Source organism: Chlorocebus sabaeus, chromosome 24 (genome assembly GCF_047675955.1).
Source record: "Chlorocebus sabaeus isolate Y175 chromosome 24, mChlSab1.0.hap1, whole genome shotgun sequence".
NCBI lineage: Eukaryota > Metazoa > Chordata > Mammalia > Primates > Cercopithecidae > Chlorocebus > Chlorocebus sabaeus.
The window spans coordinates 68,320,976-68,343,134 of record NC_132927.1 but is presented as its reverse complement, the minus strand read 5'-3'; the positions used below and the strand labels follow the sequence as shown (position 1 = coordinate 68,343,134).

Below are 22,159 nucleotides of genomic sequence, written 5' to 3'. Positions count from 1 at the left end.
GTACACCTCCGAACTTCCTTTAACAGCCCTCACCTTAACCCTCCTAAAGAACTTCTTTACTTTCTAGACAGGTCCAGCAAGACCTCCCCAGACATTTCACATCAGCAAGCTGCCGCCATCCTCCACACTTACTTAAAAAACCTTTCTCCTTCTATCAACTCTACTCCCCCATATTTGGACCCCTCACAACACAAACTACTATTCCTGTGGTCACTCCTTTATGTATCTCTCGGCAAAGACCCACTGGAATTCCCCTGGGTAACCTTTCACCTTCTCGATGTTCCTTTACTCTTTATCTCCAAAGTCCAACTACACGCATCACTGAAACAATTGGAGCCTTCCAGCTCTGTATTACAGATAAGCCCTCTATCAATACAGGCAAACTTAAAAACATTCACAGTAATTACTGCTTAGGAAGACACTTACCTTGTATTTCACTCCATCCTTGGCTACCTTCCCCTTGCTCATGAGACTGTCCTCCCAGGCCCTCTTCTTGTTTACTTATACCCAGCCCCAAAAATAACACTGAAAGGTTGCTCGTAGACACTCAACGTTTTCTCATACACCATGAAAATCGAACCTCCCCCTCTACACAGTTTCTGCGTCAGTCCCCATTACAACCTCTGATGGCTGCCGCCCTAGCTGAAGCCCTAGGAGTCTGGGTAAAAGACACCCCTTTCAGCACTCCTTCTCATCTTTTTACTTTGCATTTCCAGTTTTGCCTTGCACAAGGTTTTTTCTTCCTCTGTGGATCCTCTACCTATATGTGTCTACCTGCTAATTGGACAGGCACATGCACACTAGTTTTCCTTACTCCCAAAATTCAATTTGCAAATTGAACCGAAGAGCTTCCTGTTCCCCTTATGAAGAGCTTCCTGTTCCCCTTATGACACCGAAACGACAAAAAAAGAGTTATTCCACTAATTCCCTTGCTTGTTGATTTAGGACTTTCTACCTCCACTATTGCTCTCAGTACTGGAATAGCAGGCATTTCAACCTCTGTCACAACCTTCCATAGCCTCTCTAATGACTTCTCTGCTAGCATCACAGACATATCACAAACTTTATCAGTCCTTCAGGCCCAAGTTGGCTCTTTAGCTGCAGTTGTCCTCCAAACCGCCAAGGCCTTGACTTACTGCTGAAAAAGGAGGGCTCTGTATATTTTTAAATGAAGATTGTTGTTTTTACCTAAATCAATCTGGCCTGGTGTATGACAACATAAAAAAAACTCAGTAATAGAGCCCAAAAACTTGCCGATCAATTACACTGAACCCCCTTGGGCACTCTCTAATTGGATGTCCTGGGTCCTCCCTATTCTTAGTACTTTAATACCTGTTTTTCTCCTTCTCTTATTTGGACCTTGTGTCTTCCATTTAGTTTCTCAATTCATACAAAACCACAACCAGGCCATCACCAATCATTCTATATGATAAATGCTCCTTCTAACAACCCCACAATATCACCCCTTACCACAAAATTTTCCTTCAGCTTAATCTCTCCCACTCTAGGTTCCCACGCCGCCCCTAATCCCACTTGAAGCAGCCCTGAAAAGCATCACCCATTATCGCTCCATACCACCCCACAAAATTTTCACTGCCCCAACACTTCAACACTATTTTATTTTTCTTATTAATATAAGAAGACAGGAATGTCTGGCCTCTGAGTCCAAGCCTGCGCATATACATCCAGATGGCCTGAAGCAACTGAAGAATCACAAAAGAAGTGAAAATGGCTGGTTCCCGCCTTAACTGATGACATGACCTTTTGAAATTCCTTCTCCTGGCTCAGAAGCTCCCACACCCAGCACCTTCTGACCTCCATCCCTGCCCACCAGAGAACAACCCCCTTTTACTGTAATTTTCCAATACCTACCTAAATCCTATAAAACTGCCCCACCCTTAGCTCCCTTTGCTGACTCTCTTTTCAGACTCAGCCCACCTGCACCCAAGTGAAATAAACAGCTTTATTGCTCACACAAAGCCTGTTTGGTGGTCTCTTCACATGGACGCGCGTGACAAGTGCCTGCCACCACACCTGGCTAATTTTTGTATTTTTAGTAGAGATGGGGTTTCACCATGTTGGCCAGTCTGGTCTTGAATGCCTGACCTCAGGTGATCCGCCTGCCTTGGCCTCCCAAGGTGCTGGGGATTACAGGCGTAAGCCACTGCCCCCGGCCCTGCCTTTTTTATTATTTTTTTTAAACATCCAGGAGTCACACTGGATATCTGAATGTGCTTAAAATAAAATTTACATCTCATTCTTGAAGTGTTTATTAAATGCTTTCCCTGCATTCATGTGAATATCATAGCCCAGTGGTTAGATGTGCAGACTCCGAAGCCTGACTGCCTGGGTCTGTCACTTATTAGCTGTATGACCTTGGATGGGTTACTTAATATTTCTGGGCACTGGTTTCTCATTAGTAAAATGAAGAATGGGCGCCTGTAGTCCCAGCTACTTCGGAGGCTGAGGCAGGAGAATCGCTTGAACCCGGGCAGCAGAGGTTGCAGTGAGCTGACATCTCGCCACTGCACTCCAGCCTGGGTCACAGAGCGAGGCTCCATATCAAATAAAAAAAAAAAAAATCAGCTTTCAGAGAGAACTACTATTGCCTGGTGCTATCAGATCTCAAATACTGGAGGCATTCCCAATGTTCTGTTCACAAACTGTGCAATCTGCAGTAGCCCCTCTTGTGAATATAATCAAAGTGAAAGATGCCAGTATACCTATTGCTATGCTTAAAAGAACTGCAGATCTACATCCTTTTGAAACCAAAAAATGTGGAAGTCTCCCTGGCTAGATGCTGTGTGTCCACGTATCCTGCACCAATTGCTTGAAAGTCACATGACAACTTTTCTTCCTTTAGGGAAGGAAGCAAGCAAGGCAGGACACTGTGTTACAGCCACAGTGTGGCTAACAGGACTGAGGGAGGTGTAGCACTTGCATAGCGAGTGCCGCCAATACCATAGGAGCGTTGACACTAAATGGCACTTCTCTATTAAGTTGCCCTGCTGTCCTCTAAAGAGTGAGGGCAGCTTCACGAAAATAGCTCCTCGTATGTTAAACAAGGTAGGGTTTCAATTGTGAGCTATAAAGGCACCAGAGATTTCTCCTATAGAAGGAAAGTGTGTTTCCTGCTTGGACACCTGAATTTTCAACCCATCCTTTTTTTTCCTTTTCTTTCTTTCTGTTTTGTTTTGTTTTGTTTTGTTTTTTGCAACCCGTCCGTTCTATCTTTGCAGCCTCAGTTCCTACCACAGTGCCTGTCACGGAGCAGCTAATCGATACAGTGAGGCGTGTAAATTATTTGAAGCCGCTTCCTGCGCAATGGAACGTCCCCGCCAAGTCTCCAGGCACCGCTGGAGGTAGTCCCAATTAAAACACTAGGTTTCAGCAACACAAGGAGGGTTCACAGGGTCCCCGGACTACCCACCAAGGGTCGGCTCTGCTTTTAAACGCAGCTGCAGGAGTCCGAGGAGCGCCGCGATGCCCCAGTTGTCCAGGCCATTTCTACCCCGGCCAAAGCCGGCCGGCTGCGTGTACCTAATCTTGCACTAGGCGCTGGCTGCAGTCGATCCAACCGGCGCGCGGTCCTCCGCGATCCCAGCCTCCCTTGCGCCAAGGACACGTCCGGCGGCTTCGCGGGGCCTGTCTACGCCACCGCGACGCCTTTCTATGATCCACTGCAGCTTACCGAGCGAGTGTCATGGCGGCCGGCGTCGAGTTGGCAGGAGTAGCCCACGAAACTGGGGAAACTCACTAGAGCTGAGGAAGAAGTGGCCCAATCTGGACGGTGGGAATAAGCAGAAGGCCCTCCGCGGGTGACTGTGTCACTAGAGGCAGGCCCCTGGTAAAATTCCAGACCAGGCCTCTGCGTTGCTAGGCAGAACCTGGAGCCGGCCTTGCTTGAGAACCCCGCTTTGTGTTATCATATCCTGTCTCGCGAAGGCAGGCGTTCAAGGATATTTGGTCAGATCGTCCGACGGCGCTAAACCTTTTTTTTTTTTTTCTCCCCCCCCCCCGAACGGACCAGGTCGTTCTCTAAACTCGCTGCGATGTCGTCCTGGCTTGGGGGCCTCGGCTCCGGATTGGGCCAGTCTCTGGGTCATGTCGGGGGCAGCCTGGCTTCCCTCACTGGCCAGATTTCAAACTTTACAAAGGATATGCTGATGGAGGGCACGGAGGAAGTGGAAGGTAACAGCTGGAGCGAGGGAAGGGAGGGCTTTTCTAAGACCCTGGGAACGTCCGTTTGGTCCCTACTTCCATCAGTCAGGAGACGCGTACAGGTCGCAAAGGAATGCTGCTCCTCCCTTTTTTCTTCACACACCTCCTCTTGCCTCTTCTCAACAGATTTTCTATGATGAAAGACTACTGGGGGCCAGGGGAAGACTCCTGGTTCTCCTCCTTTAAATATTCTGGATATCTCAAAGTACAGTAGAGTGAAACTGCTCCTACGTTAAGTCGAATTTATTTTTGTTTGGTTTATCCACGCCCACCACTTTGCCTTCAGTTTGGGGTCTGATCTCATTCTTACTTTCCTGTATTCTGACACAGTTTAAAGAATTGTTTATGTGTTCTATTTTTGTAACAGTTGAAATAACTCATAATTTAAACATTCGGTGAGTTTTGCTCTTTTCTGTCTTGAGTATGTTATGAAACACGTCCATATTTTTCCATTTAATTATTTTTTACTTTTCCTTATTGTGATGATACATTGTAGCGTTCCAGCTGAGAATGTATTTTTGTGTATAGTCGCTTATTTCGTCCGTATTTCGACAGTAGAATAGGGAAGACAACCCTATATTAAGGTACCCTTAGCAATCTTCACTCATTTTTGAAGTCCTCAATCTTGTTAGTAAAACAAGATTGAGTCACACACAATAGTGACCCAGAGTTACATGGTAATCAATGGTTACATTAATTACTATCCATTAATTACTATTTTGATTTCTTGGCATTTCAGTAAGCAATGTTTGGATCGAAACAGTTTTTAAGTTTCAATCCAAGTCTGCTCCAGGGAGATAATGGACTGTTCTTTTGGGTGAGAGCTGCTGCTTTGACAATTGTATTTCTTATAAATAAATTTAATAAATTAGTATTCTGGCTTAGTTTTGTTTAATTGCTTATTTAACAGATCCTTCATATTTATTTGGTTGAAATCGGGAAAGATGGTTTGATAGAAAGATAATGCTTATGTGTTGAGTTTCTGTGGGGTCTATTTAGATGGAAGGAAGAATAGACTGGGGAGCTACCGAAACCCACTTTACCGCTTGAGGTTCCCCATGCCATAAAGGTGCATCAGTGAGACAGGTTTGGATATAGAAATGAAAGGGCGTCTTTATGTGTTGGGGAAAGCATGGGACCTTGAGGGCAGTCAGAAGCACAGAAGAGCTGGATAACTATGGGAAATGACTAGTCGCTCCTTATATCCTAGATAGGGGAAAACGGTTGGCTGTTCCTTTGACCCTAAGCCAGAGAATGTGCATCCCTCAACCTGGATGTCTTCCAGGTTTAAGGTGGTATTCATTTTGTTCTCCTGCCAAATGTGCTATTTTCTCAATCTTAATGGCTTCATTCTCAGTTTCCTAAACTGTAACTCTTCATGTCTTTGTTTTATGTCTTTTTTCATCTACTTCCAGTTGGTCATGAAATCTTGTTTATCCTATGCCAGAATTGTCCTTTCCTTTATTGCTCCTTATTCTTTTGATCCCTATAATCTTTCCCAGGGACTATTCATCTTTCATGTCCTGTCACCCATTTCTCCCTACTCCAGTCCATTTTCAATTGTATTGTCAGTTACTTTTTAAAAACAAACCTGCTTAAAAATTTCTTGACCCTGTTACAGAACAAAATCCAAACCTCTCAGTTTTGGATGGAATCTCACTCTGTTGCGTAGGCTGGATGCAGTGGCATGATCTTGGCTCCCTGCAACCTTCGCCTCCTGGGTTCAAGCAATTCTCCTACCTGAGCCTCCCAAGTAGCTGGGATTACAGGCGTGTGCCACCACACCCAGCTAATTTTTGTATTTTTAGTAGAGATGAGGTTTCACCATGTTGGCCAGGCTGGTCTTGAACTCCTGAGACCTCAGGTGATCCTCCTGCCTCGGCCTCCCAGAGTGCTGGGATTACAGGCGTGAGCAACTGTGACTGACCTTCAGTGAACCTCTTCTAGTTGCCATACCAGTTGTTGTGCATGTGCACATACATAAGCTTGCTTATATGCACAGCTTCTGTCATGTGGGATTTTGTCAGGCACCTACACAACTTCAAGCCTCTATATGGAAAGCCCTTTCTTCTCTGTTTCCTCCTTCACCCAGAAAACAATTTTCCTGTACAGCCCTGCTCACATGTCAGGTACTTAAGTATTTGGTGAACCATTCTGACTCCCACACAGGTTGAGTTGTTGAGTTGAATTTGGTGATCTGTGTTCTAACAGAACTTTGTGGATCCCTCCCTGACAGCATTTAACATGTTGAGTTATAGTTCATCTGTTTTCCTGATGCCCAGGGTGGGGACTGAATTTTTTTGCTCTTTATATTCCCAAATATGTGGCACCTTCCTTTTGGCACATAGTAGATGCTTAATAAAAATGGCACAAGTGGGTGATGAGAAATCTGCAAAGTTGCTTAATGCCTTTATTCTTTTCCCTTTGTATTTCAATCAGACTTGCTTAACACCTAATTTATTGATTTTGTAAATTTTTAAAAATAGGAGTCTGGCCAGGTGTGGTGGTTCACACCTGTAATCTCAGCTCTTTGGTAGGCCCAAGTGGGAGGATAGCTTAAAGCCAGGAGTTGGGGACCAGCCTGGGCAACGTAGGGAGATCTCATCTCTACAAAAAGTTTTTAGCTGGGCATGGTGGTATGTGCCTATAGTCTCACCTACTTGGGAGGTGAGATGGGAGGTTTGCTTGAGCCCAGGAGTTCAAGGCTCCAGTGAGCTGTGATTGCACCACTGAACTCCAGCCTGGGTGACAGAGACGACCCTGTCTCAAAAAAATAAAGGGAAAGGAGGGTCAGACTACAGTTCTTTTATTCATTCAACAAGTATTTATTAGTGTTTACCCTGTGTCAGTAATGCAAAATAAAACAGTTCCAAAATAGCACTATGGGGACAACTTAAAAGCCATCCATATTTGTAATATCAGAAGGTTGCAATTTTACCTAACACTACTGATTTATTCAAGGTTAGGAGCTTGGGCTTTTAAATCATACATGGGTTGAAATTCTGCTTTTGTGCATTACAAGTTGTGGGATTTTGGGCAAATTATTAGAAATGAACCTCCAAAAAGCAGTTTCCTTATCTTTTAAACAGGGATAATCATATCTATTGTGAGGTTGAGAGTATTAAATGAAATCATGAGTGCAAAATGACTGGAATTGTGCCTAGCAAATTGTAAACATTAATGAAGGGTAAATGTCATATTTGCCCTCATTGACAAAGTCAGAATATTTTTGTCTGCATAATATCTCCCCTTTATACCTAAAAAGGCCAAGTTTTTCTTGTGGGGAAGGGTATGAAGTTTGCATGAACTTGTAAAATCCCTCTTTAAAATAGTTGCTGCTTTTAACAATTACCTTCCTAAACAAATTAGATTATACCTTGTCCTCTTCGGAGTAGCAATTAAACAGTCCTTTCATAGTTTCAAGCAAGACATACAACCAACCACAGATGTAACCCTCCCTGGTGATTTTCTAAACAAGAGTGTTTGTCACTGTAATTATTGCATGCTTCTTTTGATTTAAACCGAGCTTCTCCAACCTGTGGTCTGCAGGCCACATGTGGCCTAGGATGGGTTTTGAATGAGACCCAACACAAATTCACAAACTTGCTTAAAATATTATGAGTTTTGGCCGGGCGCGGTGGCTTAAGCCTGTAATCCCAGCACTTTGGGAGGCCGAGACGGGCGGATCATGAGGTCAGGAGATCGAGACCATCCTGGCTAACACGGTGAAACCCCCAGTCTCTACTAAAAAATACAAAAAACTAGCCGGGTGAGGTGGCGGGCATCTGTAGTCCCAGCTACTCGGGAGGCTGAGGCAGGAGAATGGCATAAACCCGGGAGGCGGAGCTTGCAGTGGGCTGAGATCCAGCCACTGCACTCCAGCCTGGGCGACAGAGCGAGACTCCGTCCCAAAAAAAAAATATTTTGAGTTTTTCTGGCTGGGCGTGGTGGCTCACACTTGTAATCCCAGCACTTTGGGAGGCCGAGGAAGACCTCAGGATCACCTGAGGTCAGGAGTTTAAGGCCAGCCTGGCCAACATGGTGAAACCTCGTCTCTTTAGTAAAAGATACAAAAATTAGCTGAGCATGGTGGCGCAGGCCTATAGTCCCAGCTACTGGGGAGGCTAAGTTGGGAGAATCACTTGAACCCAGGAGGTGGAGGTTGCAGTGAGCTGGGATTGTGCCACTACACTCCAGCCTGGGCAACAGAGGGACACTCTGTCTCAAAAAAAAACGAAAGAGTTATTTTTGCGTTTTTTTTTTTTTTTAAAGCTCATTAGCGATTGTTAGCGTTAGTGTATTTTATGTATGGCCCAAGACAGTTCTTCCAGTATGGCCCAGGGAAGCCAAAAAATTGGAAACTCCTAATAAACTGTAGTTCAGAGAAGTTATTTTTATATTAAGGAGCTGTGAGTAATGAAAAAAATACTAGTACCTAGGAAAAAAAATCTAACTCTGGATGATGATTTTCTTTTCTATTTTTTTTTTTGTTGTTGAGACCAAGTCTTGTTCTGTCGCCCAGACTGGAGTGCAGTGGCACGATCTCGGCTCACTGCAGTTTCTGCCTTCCCGGTTCAAGCAATTTCTCCTGCCTCACCTCCTAAGTAGCTGGGATTGCAGATTACAGGCACCCTTCACCATGACTGGCCAGTTTTTTTTTATTTTTAGTAGAGATGGGGTTTTGCCATATTGGCCAGGGTTGTCTTGAACTCCTGACCTAAAGTGATCCACCTGCCTCGGCCTCCCAAAGTGCTGGGATTACAGGTGTGAGCCACCGAGAGCAGCTGGATGATGATTTTCTACTAGCATTTGTGGTTACCATGTTGATACTGCTGGGCTCTGACTCTACTTTAAATGAAAATGTACAAAACCAAGGGCCCTGCGTGGTGACTCACACCTGTAATCTCAGCACTTTGGGAGGCTGAGTGTGGAGGACTGCCTAAGGCTAGGAGTTCGAGACCTGCCTGGGCAACATGGTGAAACCTCATCTCTCCAAAAAAGTAAAAAAATTAGGTAGGTGTGGTCACATGTGCCTGTAGTTCCAACTACTTGGAAGGCTGAAGCGAGAGAATTTGAGGCTACAGTGAGCCATGATCATACCATTTATACTCCAGCCTAGGTGGCAGAGTGAAGTGAGACTTTCTCCAAGAAAATTAAAAAATGAAAATGTACAAAACCAGACTGAGCTCATTCACATTTTTAATAAATTGCGTCTATGTTGCTTTAAGTGTTCTCAGTATATTTTTCTTCGTTTATAGGTCATTTATTATTTGATAGTATTGAGAGCAGAAGTTAGTGACAGAGCAGGTACACTGTTATCTCAGACAAATACTGCCACTTTTAAGTTCCAGCTCCCCTTCTTTTTTTGGAGACGGAGTCTCACTGTCGCCCAGGCTGGAGTACAGTGGGGCAACAGTACACTGCAACCTCCACCTCTCAGGTTCAAGTGATTCTTCTGCCTCAGCCTCCTGAGTAGCTAGGATTATAGGCATGCGCCACCATACCTGGCTAATTTTTGTATTTTCAGTAGAGATGAGATTTTACCTGTTGGCCAGGCTGGTCTCAAACTCCCGATCTCATGTGATCCGCCCACTTTGGCCTCCCAAAGTGCTGGGATTACAGGCGTGAGCCACCGCACCCAACCTCTAGCTCTCTTTCTAACCTCATGCATTTCAAGGAAGTCACTTCTCTCCTAACTACAAGCAGCCAGAAAAAGCAGACAGTAAAACACATACAGAGGGGGTGCTTGGGCACAAAAGGAGGTGGGGGGACGTCTCTTGGATAACTGCCAAACTTCACTCTCATACAGTGGGCCCCACTAAAGCAGTGGGCCTTAATAAGCACATTCATTTCCCTTCAGGTGCACTAAAATAGGGAAGCTAAAGCAGATTTAGGGGGTATGTCTGCAACTCCAGAAAAAATGGAACAAACACAACTCTCCCTCCCAGATAAGCACTACAAAAAAACACAGAGGCAGTCTAAGCCTCTAATACACTTTCCCACCCTAAATCCTTAAAAACTCTTAGTCTGGAAAAGAGTGTGCCTCTAACCTAACTCAGCCAAATGCCCCTCTCAGGTTTGTTTTCTCTAAAATAAACCTGTCTTAACTGGCAAGCCACCCTTTGTGTTTGTCTCCTCTTTCTTTAATTCTTACAGTTAGAAATAAGGCCTGAAGCCCCAGTTGAATAAGTTTCATCTAAAATTATAGCAGTGTAAGCCCACAGAGAAATAGTTTTAATTTCTAAAGCTTAGTTTCCCACAGCAAAATTTTAATGAACATTTCTAAGGGGTAAAGGTAGACATCCTAAGATAGAGGGCATAGGCAAAAAGAATGACTTTTATGACAATGAAGAACATTAGTGTCAGTGAAAAGTTGTTATGGAAATAAAGTAATTTTTTTCTTCTGAATCCTCTCATATCAGCCTACTATTCTGTGTTAACTCAGTGAAATATATTTTCCTGAAAATACCTGTTTATTACTTCATATGGTATTGATTAAATATTCAATATTTGATATTTCTCTTGTAGCAGAATTGCCTGATTCTAGAACAAAGGAAATTGAAGCCATTCATGCAATCTTGAGATCAGAGGTAAGGAAAATCAAAGACTACTTAGATTTTTCTTTTTTAAAGTCATGAAAGTTACACAAACATTATTTTGATCCTTTCTTTTTGAATGTACTGCTTAGCACTTTTTTTTCTTGTTTAATCTCAATTGTTTTTTGAGCTTTTATCAACCTCTGTAGATGAAAAATATATTTACCTGGTACTGCAGTTTGCTATTCTTTAATATTCCCATCTCTATTTCTGTATAAGTAGGAAAACTACCAAATATAGAAATAATAGATCAATAATTTATCATAATCCGGGGTTTACTGTGTTCTAACAGCGTACTAAATTGCAGAGGTACATTTATTTAAGAATAATTTTTTTTTTTTTGAGATAGAGTCTCACTCTGTCACCCAGGCTGGAGTGCAGTGGCACCATCTTGGCTCACTACAACCTCCACCTCCTAGGTTCAAGCAACTTCTCTGCCTCAGCCCCCTGAGTAGCTGGGACTATAGGACTGTTACCACACCCAGCTAATTTTGTATTTTCACCATATTGGCCAGGGTGTTCTCAAACTTCTGACCTTGTGATTCACCCGCCTTACCCTCCCAAAGTGCTGGGATTACAGACGTGAGCCACCGCGCCTAAGTATAATATTAAGAATGCAATTCTGTTTAACCTGGAGCTTTTTAAACACTAAAATGATAATAATATTTGGATACAAAGAAGTTAAGAATATAGGAATAGCAGCCAGGCACAGTGGCTCATGTCTGTAATCCCAGCATTTTGGGAAGCCAAGGCAGGTGGATCACTTGAGGTCAGGAGTTCGAGTTAAGCCTGGCCAACATAGTGAAACCCTGTCTCTGACTAAAAATACAAAAAAATTAGCCAGATGTGGTGGCGCACACCTGTAATCTCAGCTACCCAGGAGGCTTAAGGCAGGAGAATTGCTGGAAACTGGGAGGCGGAGGTTGCATTGAGCCAAGATCACACCACTGCATTCCAGTCTGAGTGACAGAGAAAAACTCCATCCAAAAAAAGAAAAAAAGATAGAGGAATAGCAAATTAATTTTACTGTTTTATTCATTATTAGTGTCTAGACTGGGTGCAGTGGCTCATGCCTGTAATCTCAGCACTTTGGGAGGTGAAGGTGGGAGGGTGGCTTGAGGCCTAGAGTTTGAGACTGGTTACAAAAAATAAAGATAAAAACGTTAGCCAAGGTGTAGTGGTGGGTGTCTGTAGTCCCTGCTACTTGGGAGGCTGAGGTGGGAGGATTACCTGATCTTAGGGCCCAGAAAGTCAAGGCTGCGGTGAACTGTGATCCTGCCATTGTACTCCAGCCTGGGCGACAGAGTAAGACCTTGTATCAAAAAAAGAAAAATACATTTTAATAATTTAAATACAGCAAATCCAAATTTTTATGTAATTTTTTTCTGGTTTTGAAACCTTAAAGACTCAAAATAACCAATGTTCTTTGAATTCAGTTAACTGCTTTTTAACCTTTAATTGCATAACATGGAATATCTTTATCTCGTAAAATATTGATTCCAAATTTCAGTTACCTCGCTAATAGATTTCAGGTTATTACTACTTCTAGTTATTTTTGTTGTGTTGGTTGTTTTGAGACAGGGTCTTGCTTTTTTGCCCAGGCTGGAGTACAGTGGCACAATCATAGTTCACTGCAACCTTAAACTTCTGGGCTCAACCGATCCTTCTGCTTCAGCCTCTTGAATAGCTGGGACCACAGGCATGCGACACCTCACCCAGCTAATTTTTAAAATTTTTTTGTAATAGGCCGGGCACGGTGGCTCATGCCTATAATCCCAGCACTTTGGGAGGCTGAGGTGGTCAAATCACTTGAGGTCAGCTTGGTCAACATGGTGAAACCCCGTCTCTACTAAAAATACAAAAATTAGCTGGATATGGTGGCGGGCGCCTATAATCCCAGCTACTTGGGAGGCTGAGGCAGGAGAATCACTTGAACCCAGGAGGCAGAGGTTGCAGTGAGCCGAGACCACACCATTGCACTCCAGCCTAAGCAATACTCCGTCTCCAATAAATAAGTAAGTAAGTAAGTAAATAAATTTTTTTGTAGAGACCATGTCTTGTTCTGTTGACCAGGCTGGTCTCAAACTCCTGGCTTCAAGCAGTCTTTCCACCTTGGCCTCTGAAAGTGCTGGGATTACAGGCATGAGCCACCATGCCCAGCCTGATTCTTGATTGTGTCATTAAAACGAATACTTTTGAAAATTGTAATGGCTCATGATTTTATTGAAGAGATGATGGCTGTCATCTTTGCTCCATAATTACAAAGCATGTTTATTCTTAGATTTATAAATGTCAATTAGAATGGTCAGTCCACTGAGCTTTTTTCATTTCTGTGTCATCTGTTTCCTCCCAGTTGCTTTTGTATACACACCTGCCTTCAGCCTTCTACATATGAACCTATCAAGTAAATGTTGGTGTACAAATATACATGATGAAAGAACACTGTCACATGGACAGGCGCGGTGGCTCACGCCTGTAATCCCAGCACTTTGGGAGGCTGAGGCAGGTGGATCATGTGAGTTGGAGACCAGCTTGACCAACATGGAGAAACCCTGTCTCTACTAAAATTACAAAATTCGCTGGGCTTGGTGGCACATGCCTGTAATCTCAGCTGCTGGGGAGGCTGAGGCAGGAGAATCACTTGAACCTGGGAGGTGGAGGTTGCAGTGAGCTGAGATCCCGCCATTGCACTCCAGCCTGGGCAACAAGAGCGAGACTCAGTTTCAAAATAAATAAATAATACTGTCACATATCTGCTTAGCAAAATGAAATAGTATAGGTCCTTGTCACAAGACAATGCAGAGTAAAGTATTTTCCTGTTGAATGATATGAAAGCCATATTTCTTTTTTGTTCTTAGAAATATATTGTTCACTCATCAATTCTTGACTTTCAGAAAATTCATCCAGGATATTGCCATCTGAAGATTTGTATAAGATTTCACTTCTACAGTCCATTTCACCATAACCATTAGACTCTAGGATGCTGCTTTCTGTCTCTTTGCGTTCATCTTCTGAGTTGTCTGATAATTGTGAAATGTTTACCTTTGTCAGTTTTCTTCTCTTCATCAAATAATTAAAAATTCTGAGTTTTTAGCTGTCTTCAATGAAACAGACAAAAAAACAACTGCAAAAAGTGGTGTCTGTAGACAGCTGTTTTCTTTTAAAAAGTTGATATAGGCCAGGTGTGGTGACTCACGCCTGTAATCCCAGCACTTTGGGAGGCCAAGGCGGGCAGATCATGAGGTCAAGAGTTTGAGACCAGCCTGACCAACGTGGTGAAACCCCATCTGTACAAAAAATACAAAAGTTAGCCAGGCGTGGTGGTGTGTGCCTGTAATCCCAGCTATTCAGGAGGCTGAGGCAGGAGAATTGCTTGAACCTGGGAGGCGGAGGTTGCAGTGAGCTGAGATTGTATCACTACACTCCAGCCCGGTTGCAGTGAGCTGAGATTGTGCCAGTACATTCCAGCCTGGGCGACAGAGTGAGACTCTGTCTCAAAAAAAAAAAAAAAGATGTAATACTTTGGGCAATGCAGTCGCAAAACTGGTTATTTTACCATTGTATCATTCTCCTAGGTGATTTCATCGGTTTTCCATTTTCTTTTTGTCATTTTTAAAATAGTTGGGAATAAATTTTTAAATGTTTTTTTAAAAATTGCTGTGATAGTAAAAGAGCAAAATGTTTTAAGATACAGAAAATACAAGTTGATTATGATCCCGTGATTTTTGTTAGATTTATAAAAGAATCCACAGTACCCTTATGGTAATTGTAAGATAGAATGTTTTATTCTATTTTTAAAAATAGGTAAATTTTCTCTTTGTTGGTAGACCTCTCAGAAAGAATAAGTTTTACAAATAGTTAGGACTGCCTAAAAAAGAAATTAAGTTGATTTCTGTGGACCCTAATGGTATAACCAAGGATTAAGCAGGACAGAATATTTTAAGATATGAGTGTCCTATGGACTTCCACAGCAGAAATGTAGTCAGAGTTTAGAGGGACTGCAGCTAGACCTGGAGGCCATCAGGAGTCTGTCTCTCTTTTCATTTGTACTCTCTTGTCTTCTTTCCATGCATTTATTCTTTTCTCCGTTTAGACCAGCCCCCTCTGTTCCATATTCCATATAATAGAAAATATTATCTCTGGCAACTCTCTTCATATTTTATGGATTCAGCCACATAAAGAGAAACTGTCCTTCATTTGCTCTCTCAGCCTTTCTTTTTCTTTTGAGACAGGGTCTTGCTCTGTCACCCAAGTTGGAGTGCAGTGGTGTGATCATGGCTTCCCACAGCCATGACCTCTCAGGCTCAAGCAGTCTTCCCTCATCAGCCTCCTGAGTAGCTGGGACTATGGGTGCAAGCCAACACACCCAGCTAATTTTTCTATTTGTAGTTTTTGTTCCTTATGTTGCCCAGGCTGGCCTTGAACACCTGGGCTCAAGTGATCCTCCTGCCTCAGCCTCCCAAAGTGCTAAGAATACAGGCATGAGCCACCGTGCCTAGCCTTTTCTCAATCTTTCTGACTCTCATATGGCTATGGAGATGAGGGCAGACAACCAAGTAGATACTGACCATATTCAAAGTTTTAAAGTTCTGTTTATTAATCAGAGTTAAATAAATAGCCTTAGGTATTTTTGTGTGGAAAAAAACCCTGAAGTGATCTTTTATAACCAGGGTTTGACTTCAGTATATTATATTGCTAAGTTATATATGGTGTTTTTCTTATTAACAGCTTACAGAAAATCATGCAAAAGCAGCCAATAGAATAGAAAGTAATCAGCTGTTGTGACCATTGGTCCTGTTTCTTACTACTAGTTCTTCAGGATAATTAAGGTCTGTGTTAGATTTCTGGGGATAGAGTCCCAAACTAGGATTTGTGGATTTTGTAATTATTCCTTTGATTATTCCATTGATTTTCTCTGCAAATTTATGTAATCTTCCTGGATCATTATTTTCACATCTGTTGACATCAGAAGTTCCTAGAATCGAAGAAGAAAACAAATGACACCCCCAAAGTGAAAAAGTCTTCACCTTTTAGCAAGAGCTTTCTTTCTCACCATCAGCCTCCTTTTTCTCATTCATTGTTGTTAAACTGTGTTTGTGGGTATATTAGTAGAATGCTTAGTAAATTGTTACCTGCAGTGATTTGTAAATTCTTTTTTGTAGATAGTTTTAGTGTCCATTTCTCTTGCCCCATTATATTCTTCTTATTTCATTCAAATAAGGAATGATAATAGGTTAAGATAATTTAATATTTAGGTACATACAATTTGAGTAACTTTTTTCATGTTTTTCAGCATCTTAAAAGACAGTGTGTGATGTCTAGATTCATTGAATTAGGCTATTTTGTATACTTTGAACTTTTTTCAAGCAGTTCTAGTAGTGGTTTTCAAATTGGATTTTTCAGAGGTCCTTCAGGGACTCTGAAGGACAAGCAAACGATGTGAGATTTTAGCTCCTCCCTGTACTTCACCCAGAAGGATTTCTTTTAAAAAAAGTTCTGTTTGGGGAGAAAACAAAAACTCAAACATATAATCCATGTATTTACTAGATATGTATTGACTACTATATGCTAGAACTGGGTGGACAAAGTTGGGGAAACATTGATTAGTGGCCTTAACAGAAAATCAATCTGAGCAAAATGTTACTATTTCACTGTTTGGTTTAGAATTATGCATTTTCTATATAAACATGGTCAGTGTATTTTTTTTTCTTTTTTTTTTGAGACGGAGTCTCGCTCTGTCACCAGGCTGGAAGGCAGTGGCATGATCTCGGCTCACTGCAACCTCTGCCTCCCAGGTTCAAGCAATTCCCCTGCCTCAGCCTCCTGAGTTGCTGGGATTATAGGTGCGCACTACCATGCCCGGCTAATTTTTTTTTGTATTTTAGTAGAGATGGGGGTTTCACCATGTTGGCCAGGATGGTCTCGATTTCCTGACCTTGTGATCTGCCTGCCTTGGCCTCCCGAAGTGCTGGGATTGCAGGCGTGAGGCACCATGCCCGGCTGGTCAGTGCATTTTTAACTTTAATTTAGAAGCATATTTTGAAGTCTAGAATTCTGTCCGAGACCTTTTATATTTGACATTTTTTTGGAGGGAAGCAGTACGTTTTTCATAAAGCCATGCACAAAACTAATTACATGTTTTACTTGCAGTCTTTTTGTTGAAAATACTTTTTTTTTCTAGAATGAAAGGCTTAAGAAACTTTGTACTGATCTAGAAGAGAAACATGAAGCATCAGAGATTCAAATAAAGCAACAGTCTTCAAGTTATCGAAATCAACTGCAACAAAAAGAGGTGAGTGTGATCACAGTTACTTCATACGTACTTCACTATAATGTATTTAGGTATGTTTTTAGAGTTAGAATATAAATCGAGGTGTATTCAGATCTACAAAAATATTGAGAAAGTGATGAATTTAATAATTTTCGACTCAGTTTGATATCCCTTATTTAATAAGAACTTTATAAGATTTTCTATTAAGTTTACATTATATAAACCAACCTGTGTGAAGTATAATTTTTTCTTTCCAAAAGGAGAAAAAGTTTTTGTATAAAATATCTTTAGGCATCTGTTGCTTATAATTTCTGATTTTATGAAGCCTAATGTTTGTTGTATTGGCATGTGCTTGATTTTCCGTGGAAAAACAATATTAAATATAATTTATGTATAATTGCTTTATAAATGTTTTTGGGTTTTTTTAGTTTGAAATGGCTGCTTTGGAATTGATTTATCTTTGCTTTACAGTGCTGGTAGTAGATATTATATAATTTAATGTTACTCTGAATCCTTAAAATACAGTCTGTGTCCTCATGTGTTGTGCTGTTACTGAATTCTCCTTAGTGTTTAGTACGTGAGTGGCCTCGAATAAATACTTACATTGAATTGACCTGTTTCCTGTTTTATTATCCAGATCATTTGGATGTTTTTTAGTTTGTTGACTAAATGTTCATTTCTACCATAACTTTCTATTTGGGTTTTTAAGATTTAGGTGTCATGCTTTCTAGTTCCTTTAATGACATGCTAAGATGAAAGATAAAAGTATAGCACATTAAAGATATACATAGGTTTTGAGAGTAGTGCTTAAATTTCCAATTTGTTGGAAAGTGATAATTTCATAAAATACAATAAAAAATGAATTACTATAAAAATAAAGTGAATACTAAAAAAAGCAAAGTTGCAAGTTCAATTAATTTTTTTTTTTTTTTTTTTTTTGATGAGACAGAGTCTTACTCTGTCACCCAGGCTGAAGTGCAGTGGTGCGATCTCGGCTCACCACAACCTCTGCATCCCGGTTCAAGCAGTTCTCGTGCCTCAGCCTCCCAAGTAGCTGGGATTACAGGCATGCACTACCACGCCTGGCTAATTTTTGAATTTTTATTAGAGATAGGGTTTCACCACATTGGCCAGGCTGGTCTCAAACTCCTGACCTCAGGTGGCCTCCTAAAGTGCTGACATTACAGGCGTGAGCCACCCTGTCTGTCCACAAGTTCAAAGTAAAGTTACAAACCTACTTTTTTATTTTTCTCGATTCCCTGTCTCTACTAATAATACAAACATTAGCCGGGCGTGGTGGCATATGCCTGTAGTCTCAGCTACTCGAGAGGCTGAGACAGAAGAATTGCTTGAACCTGGGAGGTGGTGGTTGCAGTGAGCTGAGATCGTGCCACTGCACTCTATCCTGGGTGACAGAGCGAGACTCCATCTCAAAAAAAAAAAAAAAAAAAGATTCAGTAGATATAAAATTACTACCAAATTGCTTTAAAAGTCTTAAATCTTACTCTTCACATTGCTATACGTGCTCTGAACTGGTAGTGAACATTCACTGCATTCATCCGTGGACCACGTTTTGAGTAGCATTGAGTTGTAAACATTATGATAGAACAGTAGTTCCTCCTACCCAGGGGTTTACAGCTGTATCATTATGACACTTTAAAAGCATATACATGTTTACACCACCTAGGAGATTCTAAGTTAGTATATTGGAAAGAGGCCCTGGTACAGGTTGAGCATTCCTACCAAAATTCGAAATGCTCCAAAATCCAACACTTTGAGTGCCAGTGTGATGCCACAAGTGGAAAATTCCACACATAAGTACTGAACACAAGCTTTGTTTTATGCACAAAATTGTTAAAAGCATTTTATAAAATTACTTTCACACCTTATACTGTGGGTATAAGGTGTATATGAAACATAAATGAATTTTGTGTTTAGACGTGGGTCCCATCCCCAGGATATCGCATCATATTTATGAGAATGTTCTCAAATTGGAAAATACCTGAAATGTGAAACAGTTCTAGTCCCGAGCATTCGGATAAGGATACTCAACCTGTATTGGTCATTTTCAAAAGGTCCATAGGTGATTCTGATGCTTACCTCACAGTTGAAAACACTGGTGTGGGAAATTTTGGTATTTTCTACTTAACTGTCAATGTTAGAGGGCACATTAAGCATTCAGGTTTGGAAGCATCTATTATAGCTTGCACTTGTGTAACTCTACAAGTTGATATAAATACCATGTAATGATAGTTTTTTAAATATCATAGATACTTTGAAAAAGATGTGGATTTTAGTACTTTTTACAAGGATGAAAGATATGATTATATAGATTTGTTATTTCCTGAATCTATGTGTGGGCCTCATTGTGATGTTCATGTTCTCCAAGATGTAATTTATCTCATGTCATTTGTGGGAAAATGAATGAAATTTGCACACTACTATAGATTTCCATTCGAGAAGGGGCTCCAATATGGAAAACTTGTTTGTTATGGCATACGACATAAATGTGTTTGGTTTTTGTCTACTTGCTTAACTTTATGCATATAGAAATACCTTACTTGTTGACTGTCTTCCCAATATCAAATTTTCCTCAGTTGTGGCAGTGTCTTCTGGACTACTTTGACTACTTTACAGAAAACTTATTTCAGTTCTGTCTATGTTGTTTGATTTTGTGTTTTGAATAATCTTTTACAAGAATGGATGTGGCATTTTGGTAGGTCCTGTGTTTATAATTTCTTTTGTACTAAGACTTACCTGCCTTCAGTCAAAACTCTGCTGGTAATTTCAGAACTTGTATACTGTTCTCTTCCTAAATAGGTCAGATTTTCACTGGCTCCTCTTTGCCAAAGCTAGAGCTAAGACCTCTTTCAGTATATTATTTCTTTTTAAGATTCATGGGCTAATAACAACCATGGGCTCACTGTTTCACTGTTTTCTTATCTAAAAAGATTGGATTTATAAATCAAAGCATTCTTCCAGCTGTGCTGTGCAGGCCACTACAAAGTTACCTCTGATTCATGGTGCATTTTAAGCCTGTATCCAGCCATAATCAGTTACACAGCACTCTTGTAACAGAAGATATTCTAAGAAAATTTCCAGTGCATAGACTGACACAGCTTTCATTTTCGCATCATTTAAGATTTGGTAATCACAAACAGAACCTTAAGAAATTGTCTATACTACTTCATACAGAGAAGATAGCAAACCCGTGTTTAACTGAAAAATTCTTTCTTTTATTAACGTACAAAATTCTGATATTTCTACTATTTGTAACATTATTTATGCCTTAATTGTGAGTGTGTTTTAAATAAAAATGTTATAGTTAGAATGTTATGTAAGACTTAGATTCAGTTAATAGAGGACCATCATTGGATAATCTTAAATTATTATATTGTGTCTTTTAATACAAATCTATGAAAGGTCAATATGATTGTTTTAAAGTACCTTTTCTAAAACATGGATTATAAATATATAGGTAGAAATCAGCCATCTTAAAGCCAGACAGATTGCACTCCAGGATCAGTTGCTGAAACTGCAGTCAGCTGCTCAGTCAGTACCTTCAGGAGCTGGTGGTGTACCAGCAACCACTGCATCGTCTTCATTCGCTTACGGGATTAGTCATCATCCTTCAGCTTTCCATGACGATGACATGGACTTTGGTGATATAATTTCGTCCCAACAAGAAATAAACCGACTCTCAAATGAAGTTTCAAGACTTGAGTCTGAAGTTGGCCATTGGAGGCACATTGCCCAGGTAGATAAAAATTTTTTAGAGTTTTTGAAAACTTTGAGTAAAATTACAGGTGTAATATAAAAAGCTGTATGTAGAGCTTTTGCTATCAGAAAGAACCCTGGACTAGGAAATAGAAAACCTGTATTCTAATTCCGTCAGTGACTTTCTTTTTGTGTGTGTTTTTATTTTTTTTATTATTATTTTTTTTTGAGACAGAATCTTGCTCTGTCTCCCAGGCTAGAGGACAGATCTTATGGCATGATCTTGGCTCACTGCAGCCTCTGCCTCCTGGGTTCCAGCGATTCTCCTGCCTCAGCCTCCTGGGTAGGTGGGATTACAGGCGCACACCACTATGCCTAGTTTTTTTTATCTTTAGTAGAGACGGGGTTTCACCATTTTGGCCAGGCTAGTCTCAAACTCCTGACCTCAGGTGATCTGCCCACCTCAGCCTCCTAAAGTGTTGGGATAACAGGTGTGAGCCACTGCGCCTGACCTCTGCCAGTGACTTTCTTTCTTTCTTTCTTTCTTTTTTTTTTTTTGAAACAGAGTCTTACTCTGTCACCCAGGCTGGAATACAGTGGCACAGTATTGGCTCACTGCAACCTCCGCCTCCTGGGTTCAAATGAACCCTGTCTCAGCCTCCTAAGTAGCTGGGATTACAGGTGCGTGCCACCATGCCTGGCTAATTTTTGTATTTTTAGTAGAGACGGGGTTTCACTATGTTGGTCAGGCTGGTCTTGAACTCCTGACCTTGTGATCCTCGTGATCCGCCCGCCTCGGCCTCCCAAGTGCTGGGATTACAGGCGTGAGCCACTGCGCCTGGCCTCTGCTGGTGCCTTTCTAATTGATTTTGGTCATGTCATCTTTCTCTCCCAGTCTCAGTTTCCCTTTCTGTACACTATTTGGAAAAACAATTAAAGCAACAGATCCTTTTTTTTTTTTAATAAAACATTATGAGAGGAAAAAAAATTGAGTTGCTGTGGTTGAACCAAGAACCTTATCTTCTGGAGTTCCTGAGACTCCTCTGGTGGAAACACCGGGACTCTGAAACACCGTGTTTGAAACCGCTTGCTTAGATGTTGTCTGAGGTTTCTGTTAGCTCTAGTTACATGTAAAATGAAAATCCAGCAATTGATATTATAAAATATGATAAACTATTTTGTCTTTTTTCTCATGCACTAGAAATTAATTCTTTGTTATTTGGGGCTGTAAACTTTCTTCCAAGGAACCCTTTTTTGTCTTACATATTAGATTTTATACAGGATGAATATCTCTTCTCCAAAATACTTGAGACTAGAAGTGTTTCAGATTTTGAATTTTGGAATCTTTTCTTGT

At 41.1% G+C, this 22,159-nt stretch overlaps 1 protein-coding gene and 1 long non-coding RNA gene across 3 annotated transcripts in view; one reads left to right on the top strand and one right to left on the bottom strand.

Annotated features, from left to right (window-relative positions):
• The window catches only part of LOC119619074 (uncharacterized), a 47,866-nt gene extending 44,244 nt beyond the window's left edge, over positions 1 to 3,622 (bottom strand). The window contains exon 1 of the long non-coding RNA XR_012091035.1: positions 3,431 to 3,622. This is a non-coding gene — a long non-coding RNA (uncharacterized lncRNA). The remainder of the gene's footprint in view (positions 1 to 3,430) is intronic.
• Positions 3,623 to 4,052: 430 nt separating this feature from the next.
• The window catches only part of TRIP11 (thyroid hormone receptor interactor 11), a 70,280-nt gene continuing 52,173 nt past the window's right edge, over positions 4,053 to 22,159 (top strand). The window contains exons 1-4 of one of the 2 annotated variants that reach the window (XM_007987627.3): positions 4,053 to 4,191; positions 10,753 to 10,811; positions 16,999 to 17,109; positions 20,567 to 20,845. In XM_007987627.3, coding sequence (XP_007985818.3) covers positions 4,053 to 4,191; positions 10,753 to 10,811; positions 16,999 to 17,109; positions 20,567 to 20,845 — 588 coding nt within the window. Of the gene's footprint in view, positions 4,192 to 10,749; positions 10,812 to 16,998; positions 17,110 to 20,566; positions 20,846 to 22,159 lie in introns of both variants that reach the window. The other variant, XM_007987625.3, reaches the window with a different exon arrangement.